Genomic DNA, 21,478 nt, shown 5'->3' with positions numbered 1-21,478 from the left:
TAAATTTCTGCTTCATCAATCCTTATGACGAGTCAAACATTGCTGTTTTTTCCTGAACAAATTGTACGACATGCCCTTTTCTGCAAATCTGTGCAGAAGAGCAGAACTGCCCTCAGCTTTGCTTCCCGCTTTTGTCTCAGAGCTGGTTTTATGGCAACAGCTGCAACTGTGCCAGGTTTGACTGTAAGAGGGTGATGGATATATGGGAAGAAAGGGGAGCCAGGAACAAGCAGAACATGTAAATGCAGAGAGAGATGGGCACCCCAAAGAAGAGTACAAAATTATGCATACCAGATTCACTGTTTATGGGACTTAGGTTCCATTTTGAATATACTGTAGCTAAGCATGTATAAATATTAACTTTTTCTGGAGAGGGCAGAAATAGCACCTTTTTCCTACAGTTGATACTTGATAACAGCCATACTTTGGGCTTTACAAGACTGGGTTCCTAGATTTCTAAAGAAAGAAGAAAAAATCCTTATTTTCTTCTCTGTTCTCTTTCTTTTCTTTTCTTTCTTCCTTTCTCTCTTGCTATCTCTTTCATTCTCTCTCTCTCTCTCTCTCTCTCTCTCTCTCTCTCTCTCTCTCTCTCTCTCTCCCTCCCTCCTTCCTCCCTCCCTCCCCCCCTTTGGGTAAGGTCTGGCTTACTAGGATGCATATATTTTAACGTGGGTGGGATTTAATTGTTGTTTCGTTCTTTTGTTTTCAAATATTTTTGTCACTTCTTTGTTTTTAAATGGTGCCCACACACACACAGAGATAGCTTTGAGAGTTTGACCTTGACAAAAAGCAACTCAGATAATCATCTAAAATCAGGTGGGTGATGAAGCTCTAGAAGCATAGCTAATTAGTTCTTTTGCAGCATTGCCAAAGTGAATAAGACAAACTATTGAGAAAATTAAGGGATTTACAAAAGAATGTTAACTACACATAGAGCAGCAGAATCTCTGATTGAATTAGTGGCAATAGTTTTGAAAAATTACAACAACAATAATAACAATCTACAGTCACTTCTGATACATTTGACCTAACTGAGGGTTTTCCACAGAAGAGCAACCAGAAGGAAAAACCATCATCCAACTGTAACATGTAAAGAGGGATTGAATCTGCTGCCTCCAATCAAAAGCTGTATCTCCTTTGATGTAAGTTCTGATCCATGGCACACCAACGTTTTGCTTCTCTGTCAAGCACAGTTCTTTCAAATGGACTGTAGGCTATCAGGAGAAGAAAATTCTCAATACTTTGGATGAACCCACTGCCATGAATAGCTTAGCAATACCTCAGTCCTGGCAAACTCAATATTGGAGATCTTCAAACTTCCCGCTACATTGAACCTAAGATGGATGGCCCTAACACCAGTCCATTGGAATGCCAGGTGAAGAGTCGTATGGACACCAGACAATAAAAAAAGGAATCAAAATGGTGAAGAATCACATATTCCTGGTAAAAAGCTTTGCTATGTAGAGTCTTCCAGGAAAATTTGAAGTCATGCTGGCTGAGGAATTCTGGGAGTTGAAGTCCACAAGTCATAAAAGGGCCAAGTTTGAAGACCCCCTGATTTAGTCATATGTACAAATGAATGATTGGACGTGTTATTGTCTGATTATTTATGTCCAGGCTGCCTATGAAGTTGCATGTTTTTAACAATTTGTATTGTAAGCCACCTGGCTCCATGGAAATGGGTGATTATAATAAATTAATTATGATAATTATAATAGATGATATCTTTAAAACAACATCTGCCTATTCCAGGGCCTTGGAAATAACTTGATAGGTGACGAAAAGTGCTTTGTCTGAAAGTATTCATAAAGATTCATCTGGATAGTATAAACTTAGACAGTTCGTGGAGAGGAAAAAGAATCATTACCGCTTTAATGATAAAAGTATGTTTTGCTTCCTAAGAGATTCACATACTATAGATTTGATAAGGAAATTATTTTACTACTCCTTATTCTGTTAGATGTTAATACATAGGGCTATCTTCTTATTTTTAATTTTATTTAATGCAAAGAGATATGGAAATCATTGGGTTTCCTAATCAAGCAATATATTTTTTCATGAATCCTGCTTGTGATCCAGCAAGTCAAAAGGCTCAGAGTTGTTCAACTTTGTTTTGAATGCTAAAGCAAATAAATAATTTTGGAAAGGAGATTATGCTTGGGATGTATACTATGAAAGAAAACATGAACTAGTTCATTCAGGATTCTCTGCATGGGGTCAACTTTCCAGATGATTTAGAGAGCAACAATGAGCCACATCCTGAGTTTATCACACCAAGGGATTTGGTCTCCTTGAAAAATGGATTTAGATTCTTTCTTGTCACTTTGCTTTTTCATGCAAGGTATTGCCCATTAAGAAATTTTAGCTATACTAGAGAGTCAGAAAAATCAATGAAATGAAAATGGCAAAATCTGCCAATTAACGCCATCGAGACTGTGTTCTGTATTGTCTTCTGTCAAACTTCAATAAACGGCCTTATTTCTCTGGGTGCTTCTGTAAGAAGCACAAGCTTGCATATGATTCAGTATTCATGTTTATAAAAGACCCGCTCATCTTGATCCCGTCCCAGTTCACACCGGTGCAAATGAAAAATAATCCTTCTGAGTTCATTCTGAGAAAAGGGGAGCTGAAGTGATCTGAAATAGAAAATGGGATGGCTTTTGCCATCCATTTTGCCGTGACAATAACAGCGTGAATGTGTCAAATGTATTTTGCCTTGGCAGAGCAATGATGTGTTTGAAATCAGGTGATTATGCACAATATTAGCCACCTCGGTATGGGGGCAGATCCATCACTGGCAGCTTGAGAGACAGCACGATGGGTGAGCGAACAAGCAGCTGTCCTTGTGCTCTTCTCCCTAGAATTTGTTCATTGCTGCCTTTCTTTTTAAAAAAGAAATCAGCCATGAATATGGTCAGCAATACTTTCAGTGGGTCCTGCTTAACTTACAGGTAGTCCCCCAGCTTACAGCCATGTTTAGTGACCATTCAAAGTTACAGCGACTCTGAAAAAAAGTGACTTATGACTGTTTTTCACACTTTGCATATTGCAGCATCCCTGTGGGGATCAGAATTTGGACCCTTGGCAACTAGCATGTATTTATGATGGTTGCAGCATCCCGGGGCCTTGTGTTCAGCTTTTGTGACCTTCTGACAAGCAAAGTCAATGGGGAAGCCAGATTCACTTTAACAATTGTGTTGCTGACTTAACAAGTGGTGATTCACTTAGCAACTGTGGCAAGAAAGGTTGTAAAATGGGGCAAAACTTACTTAACAACTCTCTTACTTAGCAATGGAAATTTTGGGCTCAGTTGTGGTTGTAGTCAAGGATTGCCTACGATAGAAAATCCCACAGTTGAAATGGCTGTCTAAGCCCAGCTTCAAGCAGCAGAGGACAAAGTTCAGTTGGGTCCCCTAAAGCAGCTTTCTAAACCCTGCACTACATAATCTTCTTCTGATCTTCTTCATCTCCTACTTCTATCCCCCTCCCTCTGCCCTGCACATAAAAGCAGAAAAAAAATATGTTTCCCCCAGCGATGGCCATCCCTAAGATAACTGTAATTATAAAGGCCCAAATGGAAGAATTATTTTCTCAGGTCATGGCAGCATTCAGCAGCAGTATCAAGCTTGATGTAAATCTTCTCTTTGTCAGTGGGAGATCTGTGCGTTGATAATCACAGCTTCATGTTGCTGTTTTGTTTCATGTTTCTCACAGAACGGGGATGGAAGGTGTTGGCTTGATAATGCCACAAGGAAAAATTAAAATAATGTATATAAAATATCTCCCGATATTTCTTTTTAACAGAGTGAACTTTTGGCTTGATGGTTTGCTAGTTGTTAAAAGTACTCATTTTGGTGGCACATTATACTTTTTATACAGTATACAGTACTGCTTTGTAGTCAGCTTGTAAAATTGGTGCATATACTGTGAGTGTGTACATATGATATGTATGTGTGTGTGTGTGTGTACGTAAGATTGTGTGTGTGTGTCTGTAGGTATGTTTGTGTGTTGGGATAAGATGATAGATAGACAGACAGACAGACAGACAGATAGATGATGATAGTAGTAGTAGTAGTAGTAGTAGTAGTAGTAGTAGTAGTAGTAGTAAAGTTGGAAGGGACCTTGGAGGTCATCTAATCCAACCCCCTGCTTAGGCAGGAAACCCTATACCATTTCAGACAAATGGCTGTCCAGTCTCTTCTTGAGAACTTCCAGTGTTGGAGCATTCACTGCTTCTAGAGGGAGGTTGTTCCACTGGTTAATTGTTTTAACTGTCAGGAAGTTTCTCCTTAGTTCTAGGTTGCTTCTCTCCTTGCTTAATTTCCACCCATTGCTTCTTGTCCTGCCTTCAGGCGCCTTGGAAAATAGCTTGACTCCCTCTTCTTAGTGGCAGCCCCTGAGATATTGGAACACTGCTATCATGTTCCCCCCCCCCCCCGTCCTTCTCTTCACTAAACTAGACATACCCAATTCCAGCAGCCATTCCTTATATGCTTTAGCCTCCAGTCCCCTAATCATCTTTGTTGCTCTTCTCTGTACTCTTTCTAGAGTCTTAGCATCTTTTTTGCATCGCGGTGACCAAAACTGGATGCAGTATTCCAAGTGTGGCCTTACCAAGGCATTGTAAAGTGGTATTAACACTTCACGTGATCTTGATTCTATCCCTCTGTTAATGCAGCCTAGCACTGTGTTGGCCTTTTTGGCAGCTGCAGCACACTGCTGGCTCATATTTAGGTGATTGTCCACTAGGACTCCGAGATCCCTCTCACAATTACTGCTATTGAGCAAGGTACCCCCTATACTATACCTGTGCATTTGTTTTTTTTTTTGCCTAAATGTAGAACCTTGCTTTTTTCACCATTGAATTTCATTTTGTTAGATAGTGCCCAGTATTCAAGTCTGTCCAGATCCTTCTGTATCTTAAGCCTGTCTTCTGGAGTATTGGCTATTCCTGCCAGCTTGGTGTCATTTGCAAATTTGATGAGTTCCCCATCTATCCCCTCGTCCAAATCATTGATATAGATGTTGAAGAGCACTGGGCCCAGAACAGAGCCCTGGGGCACCCCGCTACACACTTCCCTCCATGTAGATGCGGTTCCATTGAGGACCACATGATAGATAGACAGACAGACAGACAGACAGACAGACAGACAGACAGACAGACAGAGGCAGGCAGGCAGGCAAGCAAGCAGACAGGCAGGTTTCTATTGTAAAGTAGAAGCTTGTATTGCCACAAATAATATTTAGACTACACAATTAGAACACTCAAAAAACATAGACAATTTTGAGTTTTGAGAGAAGATGATCGGTATGTTTAAGGCTTGTGCAAATCCAGATTTAACTATTTATGAACATTGCTTATCCAGGTGGTTCATTAACATCCGAAACAATGGTAAATGGACTTGACACTGGGCAGGATGTTGGACTATATGATCCCTAAGGTCACTCCCAATTCTTTCAACTGGCATTTATAATTCTAAATACTAGTTGTGCTTCCAATATACTTCAATAGTTGAGGGTGAAGGTTTGTTCTTCACCTTCATCCTATACCCGAGCTACAAATATTCGCCACTATTGCAAATTTCAATAGTTTTTTGAGCCCTTAAAGTAGTTGCAGGCATCTCATGGTTTTAAATAAAATCCAAATACAATAGCTCTATTAAAGCAACTTTTGATTTGCAGACTAATCTACAGATCGGGATAGAGTTATTCAGTGGATTTTGTACACCCACAAGTTTTGACATCTGGTTCTCCACTATAGGCAAGTGCATTAAATAATTTAATTATTTAGATAAAATAATTATGGAAATGTGTGTTCTGTGTAGAATCTATTTCAGTAGGCCTTTGTGTGTGACTTTAAAAAGGAGGGACAGAGTAGATGAAGGTGAAACTGAGAAGAATCTGAAATAGATTCATCTATTCCTCCTTCTCATGGGCATGCTTCTGAGGCAATTGATCAAAGGAAATCCCTTAACTTGGAATTACAAATATAAAAGAAGTGGAAATATTATAAGTAGATATGTTCTCTAAAGTGAGATGAGAGGGCATAAAATTACAAGTCACAAAAATTGAAACACCAAATTTGTTTCTCAAATCCAGTGCATGGCATCAGCTGAGTTACACGTTCTTTTCAGCCATTCATTCTTTCTGAAGAACATAATCTATGCATTGCCTATCCCTAAGATTATCTGGGTGACAGGCTGAAGAATCTCCTCTGTAAAGTAGAAAAGTTGATATCTTTGATTCCCAAAATAGGTAATTGAAACTGGAGAGGGCATCTGTGCACTTAAACCTGAGCACCTTCAGATTTTCTAAAGTCAACAGATGTTAAAACTGTGGTATGGACTTCCCCAAGCAATACAGAATATTAGTGAGAGAAATTTTAAATATCTATGGGGCATGTGAATATTGTTCAAGATCAAGAGAGTCAATGGACACCCTTATTGCCCTCCAATACAAAATAATATCTTGGTTTTTTTAACAATATCAGAATCATCCATAACATTTCTCTTTCTTCCAGATACCTTTGTGCAAAGTATTAAATTTCAAATTACAATTTATAACCCAATTCACCAACAGTAATGTTCAGATGCCAGCCAGGAAAGTATAAGTTACAGTAAGTGTGTCTTCTTTGGAAGGAGGACTATAATTTCCATTCCATCACTGAATAAGACCTTTTCCTAGTAATAGCTGGGCTTCCATTACTGATAGCACTCAAAGCAATAACATCTGGGGAGAAGACTTTCCCCAAGGAAGAAGTAGGCAAAGAGATTACACTGTATTGCATCTTGATCTACAACATACACCCTCCAACAATCTGGGAGGTACAAGAATGGACAGGTTTGATGTTTCTCTTGGACACATCTCAAATATGGTCTTTCAAAACATAGAACTGTGATTCAGAATATTCAAACCCTAAGGCGGCTTCTCAAAGAGGAACACAACATGTCTGTGCTTGTATTTTCCCATAGTTTGAATGTTGATACTGGCCACTATTAACATCATTTCAGCTTGACAGAGAAAAATATTTTATCAGTCTCTTTTTACACATCCTGCTGCTATGTTCCATCTTCCAAGTTCCTAAAGAAAATGATTAATTGTGAAAGAAATTCTCTTTAATTAGTAAATATGATTCCTTGTACTGCAATTGCTTAGAGTGTGTAAATAAAGCTACATGAAACTAAAGACATCTTAATAAGTTGAAGTGCCTATATTGACAGTATATCCGCATTTCTCTTGATTATTTTTGTAGTACCGGTACTTTGAATATTTTGGTTAACCAATTATATTAATAGGATTTTTAAAAGTACGGTATACAACACAGGAAATTATATCACAGGTACACTAAAACTGTTGCTTGGGGCTGAAGATTTACCACACAAGGATCACTTTCTCTTCTTTTGACACTGCAGCTGGCAGGCGTGTTCAATGATAAATATACCTGGAATGAACAAAAACAAAAGAAAATTGAAACGGGTGGTAATGCCTGAATAATTTAGTCCTTTAAAAATAATCATCCTAATAAACTTTTTAAGCTTTTTCTCTAATGGCTGGGCTACATTTAGAAACTGTTTTTTAATGGAAAATTAAAATGATGCATGGAATGGTATCTATAAATCTGGCTGGCAAGCCAACTAGATACCCAGAGTCCATTGAAATAACCACATTAGCATGAGGCAGCTAGAGAGAGCTATCTGCAAAAGGAAGACTAGGATGGAACACGAGGAAACAGCTATCTTGCATGGCCATCTCGTTAGCTTTCTCCCTAATGAGGTGGGATGTGTTTTGTCCAGGATCTCAAGGCCCCTTTCCCAGAGTTATGCTCTGAGCCAGGGAAAACTGAAGTCTGATGTTTACGAGGTCATATTGTAAGAATAGTCCCTCCCAGATGAAATTGCAACTCTTGAGGGTCCTTAGCTGGACAAGCAGGGTAAATTCCAGGAAAGGGGTTCAAAGTTGCAATCGTGTATTGTATTGCATTGCATCTTAGTGAGCGACTGAGGTCAGAACCAAGCAACTATTGTTAAATCAAGGGTTAAGGAAAACGAGAAAGGAAAAATAGTATTGCTTGGTAAGGGAGAATCAGGAAGAAATAGAAGGGAGGCTTCTTCTGATCGCCTTCCAACAAAGTTCATATCTTATAAGTTGATTGTACAAAATGCTTAAATGTCAGTAGGATCATTTGATTCTTAAAGCCTTATCAGTGGTATTAGCCTTTCAGAGTTGGACTATTAAAGTTTACTTCAAAAACACTTATTGGATCAGGTCATATGAGAATGCTTTAGAATGCTGACTTTCTATGAAAAAGCAAGTGGGTTATTGCACAAAGCTTGCTTCCTGGCTAGTAAAGTGACTAAATAAAGTAGGAAATACTCTATGATTTATTGAGTACCAGGATGGATAATTTGAGCTTTTGTGGTTATATACTATACAGAGCTAAATCTCTTTCTTGTAACTGTCACAGGGTTACAGCTACTGAAAAGTGCAGATTCTCGCCATAGTAAAGCAAGAGTATATGAACAATATATTGGAAGCCTAAACAAAGTTTAACTTTACAGTAATTGCCTGCCTACCCACCCACCCACCTACCTACCTACCTACCTATGTATCTATCTAATGCAGGAAAGAAACATAAAATCTACCTGGTATCATTGCCCATTATGGACCTTCCCTACCCAAAAAAATGTTGAACATGGTCTATGGTCACCAAAAGATTGTCTGTCCTTAGGTGCAAAATGGTCTCCCTAGCATATTTTTCATATCAAAGCCAAGAATAAAAAAACAAGAATAAATTCTGGCTTATGTTAGAAAAAGAATAAGGTATACAGCTCTATTTGGAGCCATGGTGGCACAGTCGTTAGAAGACAGTATTGCAGGCTAATTCTGTCAACTGCCAGGAGTTTGATCCTGACCTGCTCAAGATTGACTCAGCCTTCTATCCTTCTGAAGTGGGTAAAATGAGGACCCAGATTGATGGAGGCAATATGCTGACGTTTGTAAAGCATGTTGTAAAGCACTGTGGAGTGATGTATAAGTCTGTGCTATTGCTATTGCTATTTGCATATATAAAGAGGCTAAGAAACTACATACAAGGTTTTCTGATTTATTTACTCACTATCACAAGCAAGAAATATGATTGATCAATGTATAAAAAACACGATAAATTAGACTTCTAAAAATAAGAATTGATGATTTTAAATGGAATCAGATCATTCTAAAGTTTCATAGTTTCTTCTAACATAGTAAAATCTTAATTGAGCCCCATATAGATATTTATATTTTCCACTTCCTGAAATATGCCTTTTTCAGCAAAGGAAGGTTTTTGCCATTTTTGTTTAAATATTCATGTTTTTATTTTCCTGCCCAAATCTGAATACATTTGTTAATCCTTTTCTTTCTTTCTTTCTTTCTTTCTTTCTTTCTTTCTTTCTTTCTTTCTTTCTTTCTTTCTTTCTTTCTTTCTTTCTTTCTTTCTTTCTTTTTCTTGAAATACTTGTAGAATATAATCAAATTCCATTTGGAAAAGTGACTAGAGAAAATGCCTTTTGGATGAAGCTGCTCTCTATGGGTTTGTGCCTGTGTGAGTGCAAAAGAAAACATATGAATTGCCCAAAATGATCTTGGGTATAAATCAAGGAAGTTGTTAAAACCTCATGACAAATTGTTTCAATTAAGAATTATTTTTTCAATGGAGTAGTGAAAAATTGCAAAGAAGATACAATTAAATCGAACAGAATGCTTCTAGAACTAGTGCTATTCAATCAGAAGTGGTACAGAGACAATCTTGACTTTTGCTGAAAAAAAAATGGGTTTTCAGAGAGTTGCAAATTTTTCTGAACATGCCTCAGTGTTAACTACCTGAAATGACATTTATTGTCCCTCTCCTGTCTCTGTGGCCTTTGCTCTCAGTCACTGGCAGCCACCAAGGTCATTGGTGATGAAGGTGAGTAAATTTTATGCACCTTGAAGCTCTCCCTGGATAGCATCAGAATAAGGGGAGAAAGGCTATTTTTATACCCATACAACTAAAAACTATCTAAGCCAATCTCATTCATAGACAGGATAATTTGACAGCAGTGTTCTGGGGGGTCCACCAGGGAAAAAATTTGCTATCAGGGCAAGGTTGCTGCGAATGGATCCGAGTCACCCCTAACTCTTTCTGCTTTTTTCCTCATTCAGGCCTCATTATTAAGCCTGTAAGAATTCAAATTTTAATGGTCTTTTCAAAAATTATAAGCCATAGATAAATCAAAGAAGTCATGGAGTTGGAATTTATTCTGGGCCATTCATAAAATCTTTCTGAATTTTAGCAAGAAATATGTTCTGCTTTTGTTCACATCTGTCAGACTTCAAGATACTCTGGCAGAAATCAATTTGGAAAATAAAAAGATAGAATTAGAAAGCAAAGCGGCTTCTCTTTTCAAAATACAATTTTGCCCCCTTTGTCCTGGCTGTCAGTCATGCATATTTTATATAGCTATTAGAGCCACACTGTAGAGTCAGTCAGAGCTTCACAAGGTTTGTAAGGATTTCACAATGGTGAACGAAGTCCCATGATCAGAGATTTCTCCTTGTTAGCTTCTTGTGACATAGACATTGACCTGCCTAGGAGTTAGGATGTTGCTGATCAAATTAGTGTAACAAATTTTAATTAAAAATGAATGAATAAAATCTTCCTCATACACCTGAAAAGGTAGAATCAGCAGTAACAATACTGTTTAGTATTCCTTCACAAGGATAGAAAATGATAGCACATGTTCAGAATGACAGTTATGCTGTCATTGGGATTCAATTGAGCCCAAATATGAAAGCTTTGGGATGCAAACATGTCTGTCTGTCTGTCTAATATAGCCACCCACCCCAACCAGGATCACTCTTGGTGGCATACAATAGATGTCCTAGGGCAGTAGTGGCGAAACTTTTAGAAACCGAGTGCCCAGACTGCAACCCAAAACCCACTTATGTATTGTCGGGTGCCGGGTGGGCATGGCCCATTGGGTAGGCATGGCTGCGGTGGTAACGGCAGACTGGATGGGACTAAAAAGTTCAATCAATCAATTCCAACTTTGCGAGATATTTTTTTCCCGCGAGAAGTTGAAATTGATTGATTGATTGAATGAACCTTTTTTTTTTGCACACGGCGGCGGAGGCCTAAAGCAAAAAGGTTTTATAAAACCCAGCTGAAGGCCTAGGACTGGGGCGACAGCATGCGTGCCCACAGAGAGGGCTCTGCGTGTCACCTGTGGCATGCGTGCCATAGGTTCGCCACCATGGTCCTAGAGTGAATAAAATTACAATAGAAAGGAAAGAAGATGCATCTCAAAGGTTTTCAATTGTTTTTATTATTATTTCTAAAAATAAATATGCCTATTACAATTCAAGTGTGATAGTTCTTCTTCCAAGGCATTTGTCACTAATGTTTTTCCAAAAACTCAAGGTACTTCTGTTCAGTTGATATGATATGGGTATTTCTAAAGCATTTGATTTATCGGCCAAATAACTGAGGGGTTTTCTTGATGTAAAAACAATTTATCGTAAAGACATATTCGTGTTCATCAAACTTCTTTGGTTTGGTAATCTAAAGCAATCTTTCCTGACCTCCAAGCACACAGAGCTACAATAATTGAAAGCTGCTACTTTAACGAGGAAAAATAATAGATATAACAGGAAATACAACCTGATTATGAATCCCTTTGTAACAATATTTGTCAACTTTGGGAACTTCCGGTGGATCTGCGCGCGCGATGGCGGCTACTTTGTAGCCGTCCTCCTGGGAAAGTGTTAGAACCGCTATGAACAGCAGACATCAGCTGTTCTGCGATTCAAAATCTCCCTCCTGGGCAAAGGGAGGGAGAAGAGTATCGTCTGAATAGTGGTAGAGCCTCTTATGCACCCCCAAGGTTTTTTTGGGGGGGGGGTGAAAAGAGTGCTCCCACGGAGTTCAGACTGTCTCCGCTTCCCAGCTGTTTTTGTCTCTAGGGACAAAACAAGCCGCTGCAACCATCTCTGCGATTAAAGTGACCTGGTGAGTTTTTTTTAAAAAAAAAGCGGACAGAGCTGAATAGAGGATTTTGTTTTTTTCTGATTTTATTTTGGACTTTAAATTTAAAGATTTACTTTTATTCCCTCTTTTTGTTTTTTTCTTTTGTTGAAAGGGAAAGTAAAATGGCGATCGGCAGGTTTTTTTGGTTTTTTTTTTTAAATGATTGGAACGGAATGGAATGGATTTGATTATTTATAATGATTTTTTGGCATTGGGTTTGGATTTCAGGAGGATTATTTTCCCTTTCTGTTTAACCTTTTTTTACTTTTTGAAGGATTTTTTTTTTGTTCTTTGAACTTTAAAAAAAAAAGGAATGGATTGGATTTTTTCTATTTAATTATTCTTTTTCCTTTTCCTTTTCCTTCTTTTTCTTAACTTTTTTCTTCTTATTATAATGATCTCCCTTTGAAGGAGTTTTTGATTTTTTGGGTAATTTTTAAGGAGTAAAGATTTTTTAAGATGGCTCCAAAGCGTCCAGTAATTCCCACAGCTCCTAAGGTGGCTTCTTCGGTGATATCATCAATGCAACAATCTAAATTAACAGCTTCACCCTCTCCTTTGGCACAGTTATTAACGGTAAAGGATTTGCAAGACATAATGGGAAATGCTATATCTCAAATTAGGGGAGAAGTGAAAGAGATTTTAGTGGAAAATAATAGGATTCTGAGGCAAGATATAGTTTCGGCTTTAAAAGGAGTTGCCTCTGTTCTTGAAAAGTTGAACTTTCGTGTAGAAGAGGTAGAGGAGAAAGTGGAGTTGTTGGAGGGAAAATTTGAAGGCATGGAAAAAGAGATGGAAAATTTTCAAGATGAGATTCTTATGCTTCAATATAGAGAAATGGAATATGCTTTAAGAATTAGAGGGTTGAAAGAGTCTTTGCAAGGAGATCTGAGAGAGATGGTTGCAAATGACTTTGCTGTGATTCTGGATAGAGAAAAAGAGGAAATATTCAGTGCAATTGAAAAAACATATAGAGTTAACTCTGTGGTGGCAAAGCAAAGAAATCTGCCAAGAGATGTGGTCATTTATTTTGGGAAAAGATCCCTGCGCAATGAAATTATACAAGCTTTTTACAATAAGAGGTTTCAGATTGCTTCACAAGATGTTATAATTTTAAAGGAGATCCCATCTAAAATTTTAAGAAGAAGAAAGGAGTTTGCTTTTTTAGCAGATGAACTTAAAAAGAGGCAAATGTTGTTCAGATGGGATCTCCCAACTGGAATGGTGGTGAATTATCTGGGGACACGTTATAGACTTAATACTGTTTTCAAAGCAAAAGAGTTTTACACTTTGGTCCTGGGGGTATGTTCATCGCCACCTATCGCTTCGGAAGAGAAGAAGGTAGAATTGCAGTCTGAAGAGCCTATATTGATGAAAATTGGGAAATCTCAAACTGAGGGGCCTCAACAAGTTGACATGAAGGAGCAGAGGATAACTCGTGTATTATATAAACGCAAAGAAAAGGAGCAACAGAAGAAGGAGGTTAAGGAAGCCTCACAAGTACTTGTTTCTGAGTCCGCGGGAGAAGCAAGACCTATAAACTTTTTGGAGCAACCTTTAAGGGCAGAATTCCAAGCACTTCTCTCGAGGTTTTTGGATAAGAGAGATTGATAAAGAATGTACAGATTGTTTTTAGGTTATTGATAGATTATAGTTCACTGTGGATGGAATTGGTTATTGGTAAAGAGGAAAGAAAGATTATGGAGATCGAATGAAAACTTTAGATAACAAGTTTAAGTTTAGTAATTCAAGGGGTATTCAAAAGAGTATCTTGTTTTAATGGTATAACTATCGCTTATATGTTTATTTTTGTGTTTGATGATAAAGAAAGAGGGAGAGATTAGATTTTATATAATATAAGTATGATATTATGGAGATTGAATGAAAATTTTAGATAGATAGTGTATGTTTAGATATCTAAGGAGCATTTAAAGGAATATTTTGTTTTAAATATGTATAAGGGAATCTCAATGTTATAAGTAATGTTTATAGGTGTGTTTTTGAGGGTGCTTATAAAGAATGATGGATAAATTTTAAACAATATAAGTATGAAAATGGATAGATTTCATACAATATAAGTTGGATATAAAAAATACTACTTAGTTTTTGAATAACTTATATTTAAAATTTAAGATATCTTATAGACATTTTTTTTAATTTTCTTTTTATTTTTCTTCTTATTTGATTTCTTCTTTTTCTGTTTCTTTTTTCCTTCCTTCTGGTATTTTTTTCTTATATATATATACTGTTGTTAACTATTTTATAATTTGTTTAATTAATGTATTTAGATTTGCTTATGGTTTATATGTGTTTTAAGATTTTTTTTAGAAAAATTTTAATTAAGCCTGTATTCAGCTCTGGGAAGGTCGGGGGAGGGGAGGGAGGGTTGGGAGGGTTTGGGGAAGGGAATTGTTTTGTAAAATTTAAAAATTTTCAATAAAAAAAATATTTTTCAACTTTGGCAACTTCAAGATGTGTGCACTTCAACTCCCAGAATTCCCCAGTCAACATGATGACTGGGGAATTTTGGGAGTGAAGTCCACATATTTTAAAGTTGCCAAGGTTAAAAAAAACTTTATAACATCTGGCTTTATTCTATTGTGAGGGAAACTGAAGTCCAATATACAAAAGATTGGCCTTGGAATTCAAACCCTGGCATTTTAAACAGGCCACAGCACCTCAGATAAGGCCAAACAGAAAGGTCTCAAGAAGCAATGGACAATGGCAACCAATGTTGATGAGTATTGTTGAGGATGCAGTTGTGGAAATCACACTAAGACAGGCTATAAACTCTGGAAATAGAAAAAAAGGTAGAATAGCAAGACTCTGGGGGGAAAATCAAAATAAATCTTGGAATTTTTACAGACATACAACTCAATTTGATTCAGAATCAAAATAATTAGAAATTGAATATTCAACCAGTATCTTTTGATGGCACCTAATCAATCAATTTTAGATTGATGGAATTCTTTATTTTCTAGTTTTAAGCTGGAATGCCTGTTTCCATCTTTAACTGGGGTTGGGGTTAAGAAAATAAAAGCAACTTTATCACTAGTAGAATTCAGGATTCTGCCCAATGTCACTCAATTTTGAATCAACAGCCTTGCATATGTTCTAGGAACACTTTTAATATGCAACAAAAATTGGGATTTATTTTGGAGATCTGAATTATAAATATCTACACTGCTTTCTTTGTCCATGTTTATTATATTTTTAGGCCACAGACAATGATGTGGGCTCTTATGGAAAAGTGAGTTATTACTTCAGTGATGATCCAGACAGGTAGGTATTTTATTACAGGTATTCTTTGATTTGTCTGCTGTAGCCTTAATATAATGCTTCATTTATATCAATTAAATCAAAATAAAATCCTGGTCATTGTTTTGTTGAGACAGATAGGTGTCTTGGCAATCATGTCAGTAAATGAGGTGCTAATTAGAATTGACAATGAAGATAGTAAAGTGTTGGATAACCTATGCCTTTCATGATCAACCATCAACAGTAAAGGAACAAACAGCCACAAAATATGCCACAGACTAGCACTAGGTAGAGGACTCATGGAAGTGAAAGTTGGAGTTTAAAGAAGTAGGCTAGGAAGAATATTGATGCCTTTCAACCTTGGTGTTGGAGAAGACTCCTAAGAATACCATGGACAACCAAGAAAAGAGTGGATCATCGAACACATCAACCCAGGGTTCTCATTCAGGGCATAAATTATCAAATTGTCGTACTTCAGACACATTATGTGAAGACCCAGGTCTCTGGAAAAGGCCTTATTGCTGGGAAATGTGGAAGGAAAGGGACGAGGTATGCCCTTGGGAAACTTGAAAGAACAAGTTATGGAACATATCAATGAATCAATTTTAGATTGATGGAATTCCTTGTTTTCTGTTTTCCTATAAAGGAAGAAAAAGATTAATAATATAGAATTGAATTCCAGACCCTAACAATAAATTAGTAAACAACAAAGCAAAAAGGCTAAGTGCTTAAAGGGTAGATAAGAAAAACCATAGGAGTAGTTAGTATTGTGGAACACTAGCATTGTCTTTGATTTCAGTATGAAATCCATAACTTCTTCAACTTTTTGAAATCTGGAGAGACTTTGTAAGGTTTTAATGTGTCGAATGCTAGCATGTACCCATTATGAGGAATACATCTGTGTCATGCTGCTCCCACATGCTCTAAGTTATCTCCGGCCGGCCTGCTAGCTTGAACTGCCAACATTATTTCCATCACTGCTCACAGTTGATCAAAGGGAGTGTTTGGTGGCAAATTAAACGGGTAGGGAAGACACACCCTCTACTTATAGGCTGTAGCGTGAAGTGATGTCAGTATGCAGGATTTATCTATAATTCAGTCTCACTTCTACTTGTTATATTAATTAATCATAGAACAGCATTTTTAATTCAGAAAATAAATTATGAATTACACTCCAATTCTGGTTGGTCCATCTTGCATCCTAACTGGCCATGGATATTATAATAATAATAATAATAATAATAATAATAATAATAATAATAATAATAATAATAATAATAAACCCCAGTGAGGCACTACCTTGACGTGGTTGTGGGGCTTGTGTACTCTGAGGAAGATGAGAGCTATGCCAGAGGTTCAACCATACTGGACAGGTCTCATCAGAGGAGTCAGACAAAGAGTGTCTCTCCCATAAAAAATATGGTGAGACGTAAATTGCAGAATGCCATACCGGCTCGGACGTCGCCCGGGTTAACAAGGTCCCGCTAGATATTGGAGTTCCTGGATATCTGGTGAAAAATGGGTTACAGGACTCAGGACTGTTGGCTGAGCAACCAGGGCCAGCAGCTGCAGAACTACTGGAAGAAAAGGTGTTTACCCGTCGCAGATACACAGTGATGGAAAACAAAGAAATAATGATCTGTTACTACAGATCAAGTCCAACAAGAGAGGATATCTAAAACGAATGCACCAGTTCTGGAAAGAACAACATCCAGAATCAGAAATAACAGAACAGAGACTAGCAGATCAACGCCGATTTATAACACGAAATAAAGTATTCACAGAAACAGAATTGGACGAACTGCAAAGGTTTACCCAGGGCAAAGAAATCAAAGCCTTACCAGAAGTAATTCAGAATGTAGAGGCAAACCAGGGGGAGTTGGCAGTGAAGGAATCCAGCAGAGATATACAACTGTTCTCATTTGGAAACCAGGCACCTCTTCCTCAGGAAGAACAAAACCCTCTAACTAAAGAAATAAAAGAATTGAAACAAAGAATAACTGAGCATCTAGAACAGCACAAAAACAACAGAATAAGGCTACCTGCATTGAAGCTTGTTCCAAAGAAACAGCTAGCACAAGCATTAAAAGATGCAAATACTGCAATATCAAGTATAAGCACCAATTCACTGCAAGAAACAAACCAACTAATGTACAGCACAGCTGCAGTTATAACAGAATACCTGGGATGCAAAATCAACAAAGAAGAAAAACAAACAAACAGTGCACCAGAAAAATGGAAGGTTAGACTAGAAAATAAGATCAGCAAGTTAAGATCACATGCAAGCAAGCTAGAACAGATGAAAGAAAAGAAGCTGAAGAACAAGAAGACCAAAGAATACCTAATCAAGAAATACCACTTAGAAACAAGGAAGATCAAGGAAGCACTGGAAATAATAAAGCAACAAATAACAGCTATAGCCAGGAAAATCAGTAGATATGAAGCTCGAATTGCAAACTATAGGCAGAACCTCCAATTTCAATCCAATCAGAAACGTTTCTACCAATCCATCAATGGAGAAACTGCAAGGAATCAGTCAGTACCTGACAAGGAAGAAACAGTGCAGTTCTGGAAGCAGATATGGGATAACCCAAAGAAATACAACAAGGATGCGGCTTGGTTAAAAGAGGTGGATGCAAATAAAACAGAAGTTGAAATGAAAGAACTAGTAATAACAACAAAAATGGTAGAAAAAAGAGCAAGGAAAATCAAAAATTGGTCAGCACCAGGTGAAGATGAACTGCATGGGTTTTGGTTGAAACATCTAACTGTTATACACCCACTCATTGCCAAGCAGTTCAACAATATACTACAAGGAGGAGAAATTGAAAAGTGGCTAACAACTGGGAAAACCTACCTAATAATGAAAAATCCAGCAAAAGGGGCAACACCAGGTAACTACAGGCCAATTACCTGCTTACCAACAACTTTCAAATTACTAACTGGTGTGGTAGCTGATGCAGTACAACAGCATCTAGTTGAAAACAATCTCTTTCCACCTGAGCAGAAAGGAAACCGCCCCAATAGCAGAGGAACAAAAGATCAACTCCTAATAGACAAAATGATCTTGGAAAACTGCAAGAGAAGGAAGACCAACCTGAATGTGGCATGGATTGACTACAAAAAGGCATTTGACTCTCTGCCACATGATTGGATAATCAAGTGCCTAGAAATAACAGGAGTCAGTAGAAACATCAGAAAATTTGTGCAAAGATCGATGGCACAATGGAAGACACAGTTGCAAATCAATGGTGAGAAGCTGGGAGAGGTTAATATCAAGAGAGGAATATTTCAAGGAGATTCATTATCACCATTACTATTTGTCATTGCACTGTTTCCTCTGTCAACAATATTGAATAACTCAGGACATGGCTACCAAACATCAAAAATATCTGCCAGACTATCCCACCTCCTTTACATGGATGATCTGAAGCTGTATGGAAAAACATCATCTGAAATAAAATCGCTGCTCAACACTGTCCGTATATATAGCCAAGATATTGTAATGGAGTTTGGCTTGGACAAATGTGCCACACTTACTATCAAACAAGGAAAAATAGTGAAAACTGAAGGAATCAAGATGCCCCACGAAAATAACATTAAGAGTCTGGATGAGGAAGAGTACTACAAATACTTGGGTATCCTTCAAGCTGACAACATCAAGCACACTGAAGTCAAGAAAAAGATTAGAGGTGAATACATCAAGAGAGTGAAGAAGATCTTAAAATCCAAACTCAATGGAGGAAATACCATAAAGGCAATCAACACCTGGGCAATCCCAGTCATTAGGTACACAGCTGGAATAGTGGACTGGACTCAAGCAGAACTAAAAGCAATGGATAGGCAGACCAGAAAAATAATGACAATGAATCATGCCCTTCATCCACGCAGTGACATTGATAGACTTTATCTACCAAGGCAAATAGGTGGGCGTGGAATGCTACAAGTACATCAGATGGTTGAAGAAGAAAAAATGGCTTTGGAAGAATATCTGAAGAACAATGATGAAGATGCACTGAAATTAGTATATCAGGAAGGCTTACTAACTACTGGAGAGACCAAACTGGCCTACAAGAAAGACCAAATGAAGAACAGAATAGAGGCATGGGAAGACAAAGCACTACATGGCCAATACATGAAAAAAATAGCTGGGAAAGCAGATAATAATAAAACCTGGCAATGGCTAAGAGCAGGAAAATTGAAGAAAGAGACCGAGGGACTAATTCTGGCTGCACAAGACCAAGCCTTAAGGACAAATGCATACAAAGTCAAAATTGAGAAGACAGCAACAGACAGTAAGTGCCGCCTATGCAAAGAAGCTGAAGAAACAGTGGACCACTTGGTAAGCTGTTGCAAGAAGATTGCACAGACTGATTACAAGCAGCGGCATGACAAAGTAGCAACAATGGTGCATTGGAAGATCTGCAAAAAATATCATTTGCCTGTAAGCAAAAACTGGTGGGATCATAAAATAGAGAAAGTCATAGAAAATGATAAAATTAAACTGCTCTGGGACTTCAGAATTCAAACAGACAAGCACCTGCAACATAACACCCCAGACTTAACAATTGTCGATAAGAAAGACAAAAAAGTCTGGATAGTGGACGTGGCAGTGCCTGGAGATAGCAGAATAGAAGAGAAAGAACTGGAGAAGATAACAAAATACAAAGACCTACAAATAGAAATAGAAAGACTGTGGCAAAAGCAAGCAAGGGTAGTACCAATAGTAATAGGCTCCTTGGGTGCAATCCCAAAACAACTGGAGCACCACTTGAACACCATTGGCATTGACAAATTCGCTATTAGTCAATTGCAAAAGGCGGCCTTACTAGGAACTGCTTCCATCCTGCGACGATATCTGTAATACCATCAAACATCCACATCTGCCTATCCCAGGTCCTGGGTAAGGACTCGATAGGTAGACAAAATGCCAAATCCAGTCTGAACATCTGGCTGACTGTGCGATGATTGATAATAATAATAATAATAATAATAATAATAATAATAATAATAATAATAATAATAATAATAAAGTTGGAAGGGACCTTGCAGGTCATCTAGTCCAACCCCTGCTCAGACAGGAAACTCTATACCCTTTCAGACAAATGGATGTCCAGTCTCTTAAAAACTTCCAGTGTTGGAGCATTCACTGCTTCTGGAGGCAGGTTGTTCCACTGATTAATTGTTCTAACTGTCAGGAAGTTTCTTCTTAGTTCTAGGTTGCTTCTCTCCTTGATTAGTTTCTATCCGTTGCTTCTTGTCCTGCCTTCAGGACACGACCTATATGTGACTGAGGCAGCTGATCTTTAGTACAGCAATCCAGCAAAACAGAAAGCCTCACTAGTTGCTAAGTAGAGCCTTGGAATTCCTAACATTGAAACAGAAAATCCTGTCATCCGAAATCCTTTAAAATAAACTAGCAGATTAATATCTCTACCTATGTATCAAAATAATTTGGATATACTTGAGATGAGAAGGTAATACTGTGCTGAGAGTTCATTCTTCAGAGAGTTCAGTTTGAAATGAACTGTACTAGAACTGTTCATTATATCTAGCTGTACAAATACCTCTGCTAATTTCCTCTGCTTCTTCATGAAAGCAAGATGAGGATTGATTTTCTCATCTGCTAAAGAGCAAACTATGTATTACATTCAAGCGTGTGTAATGAATTCCCAATATATTGTGTGTATATATTTTCTATTGGAAACAGCCTAAGGAGGCATCCATTGTAAATGGAGAAGATAGAAATGTACATAGCTGTGGGAGTGTAGAATTTAACCCTCTCTTTACTAGATTTTTTTTTCAGCTCAAAATTCATTTCTCCCATCCAGATGTTAAGATTCTAGAAAGAGTACAGAGAAGAGCCACAAAGATGATTAGGGGACTGAAAGCTAAAACATATGAAGGACGGTTACAGGACTTTGGTATGCTAGTTTAATGGGGAAAAAAAAACTAGGGGTGGTATGATAGCAGTGTTCCAATATCTCAGGGGCTGCCACAAAGAAGAGGAGGTCATCCTGTTCTCCAATGCACCTGAAGGCAGGACAAGAAATAATGGATGGAAACTAATCAAGGAGAGAAGCTACCTAGAATTAAGGAGTAATTTCCTGACAGTTAGAACAATTAATCAGTAGAATGACTTGCTTCGAGAAGTTGTGGGTGCTCCATCATTGGAGT

General features: G+C 37.7%; 1 protein-coding gene across 11 annotated transcripts in view; it reads left to right on the top strand.

Moving 5' to 3' along the window:
• CDH23 (cadherin related 23) overlaps window positions 1-21,478 on the top strand; it is a 641,486-nt gene that overhangs the window by 388,848 nt on the left and 231,160 nt on the right. For all 11 annotated transcript variants that reach the window (XR_005553851.1, XR_005553852.1, XR_005553854.1 and 8 more), the window contains one exon: window positions 15,261-15,325. Coding sequence is in view for 8 of the 11 variants with exons in the window: in XM_039320524.1 (XP_039176458.1) it covers window positions 15,261-15,325 (65 nt within the window). In the remaining 3 variants the exon portion in view is untranslated. The remainder of the gene's footprint in view (window positions 1-15,260; window positions 15,326-21,478) is intronic.

The sequence above is a fragment of the Crotalus tigris genome, unplaced genomic scaffold (genome assembly GCF_016545835.1).
Source record: "Crotalus tigris isolate CLP2741 ecotype Arizona unplaced genomic scaffold, ASM1654583v1 scf7180000023654.2194447, whole genome shotgun sequence".
NCBI lineage: Eukaryota > Metazoa > Chordata > Lepidosauria > Squamata > Viperidae > Crotalus > Crotalus tigris.
The sequence above is the reverse complement of the archived record's forward strand: the minus strand, read 5'-3'. Positions and strand labels throughout refer to the sequence as shown.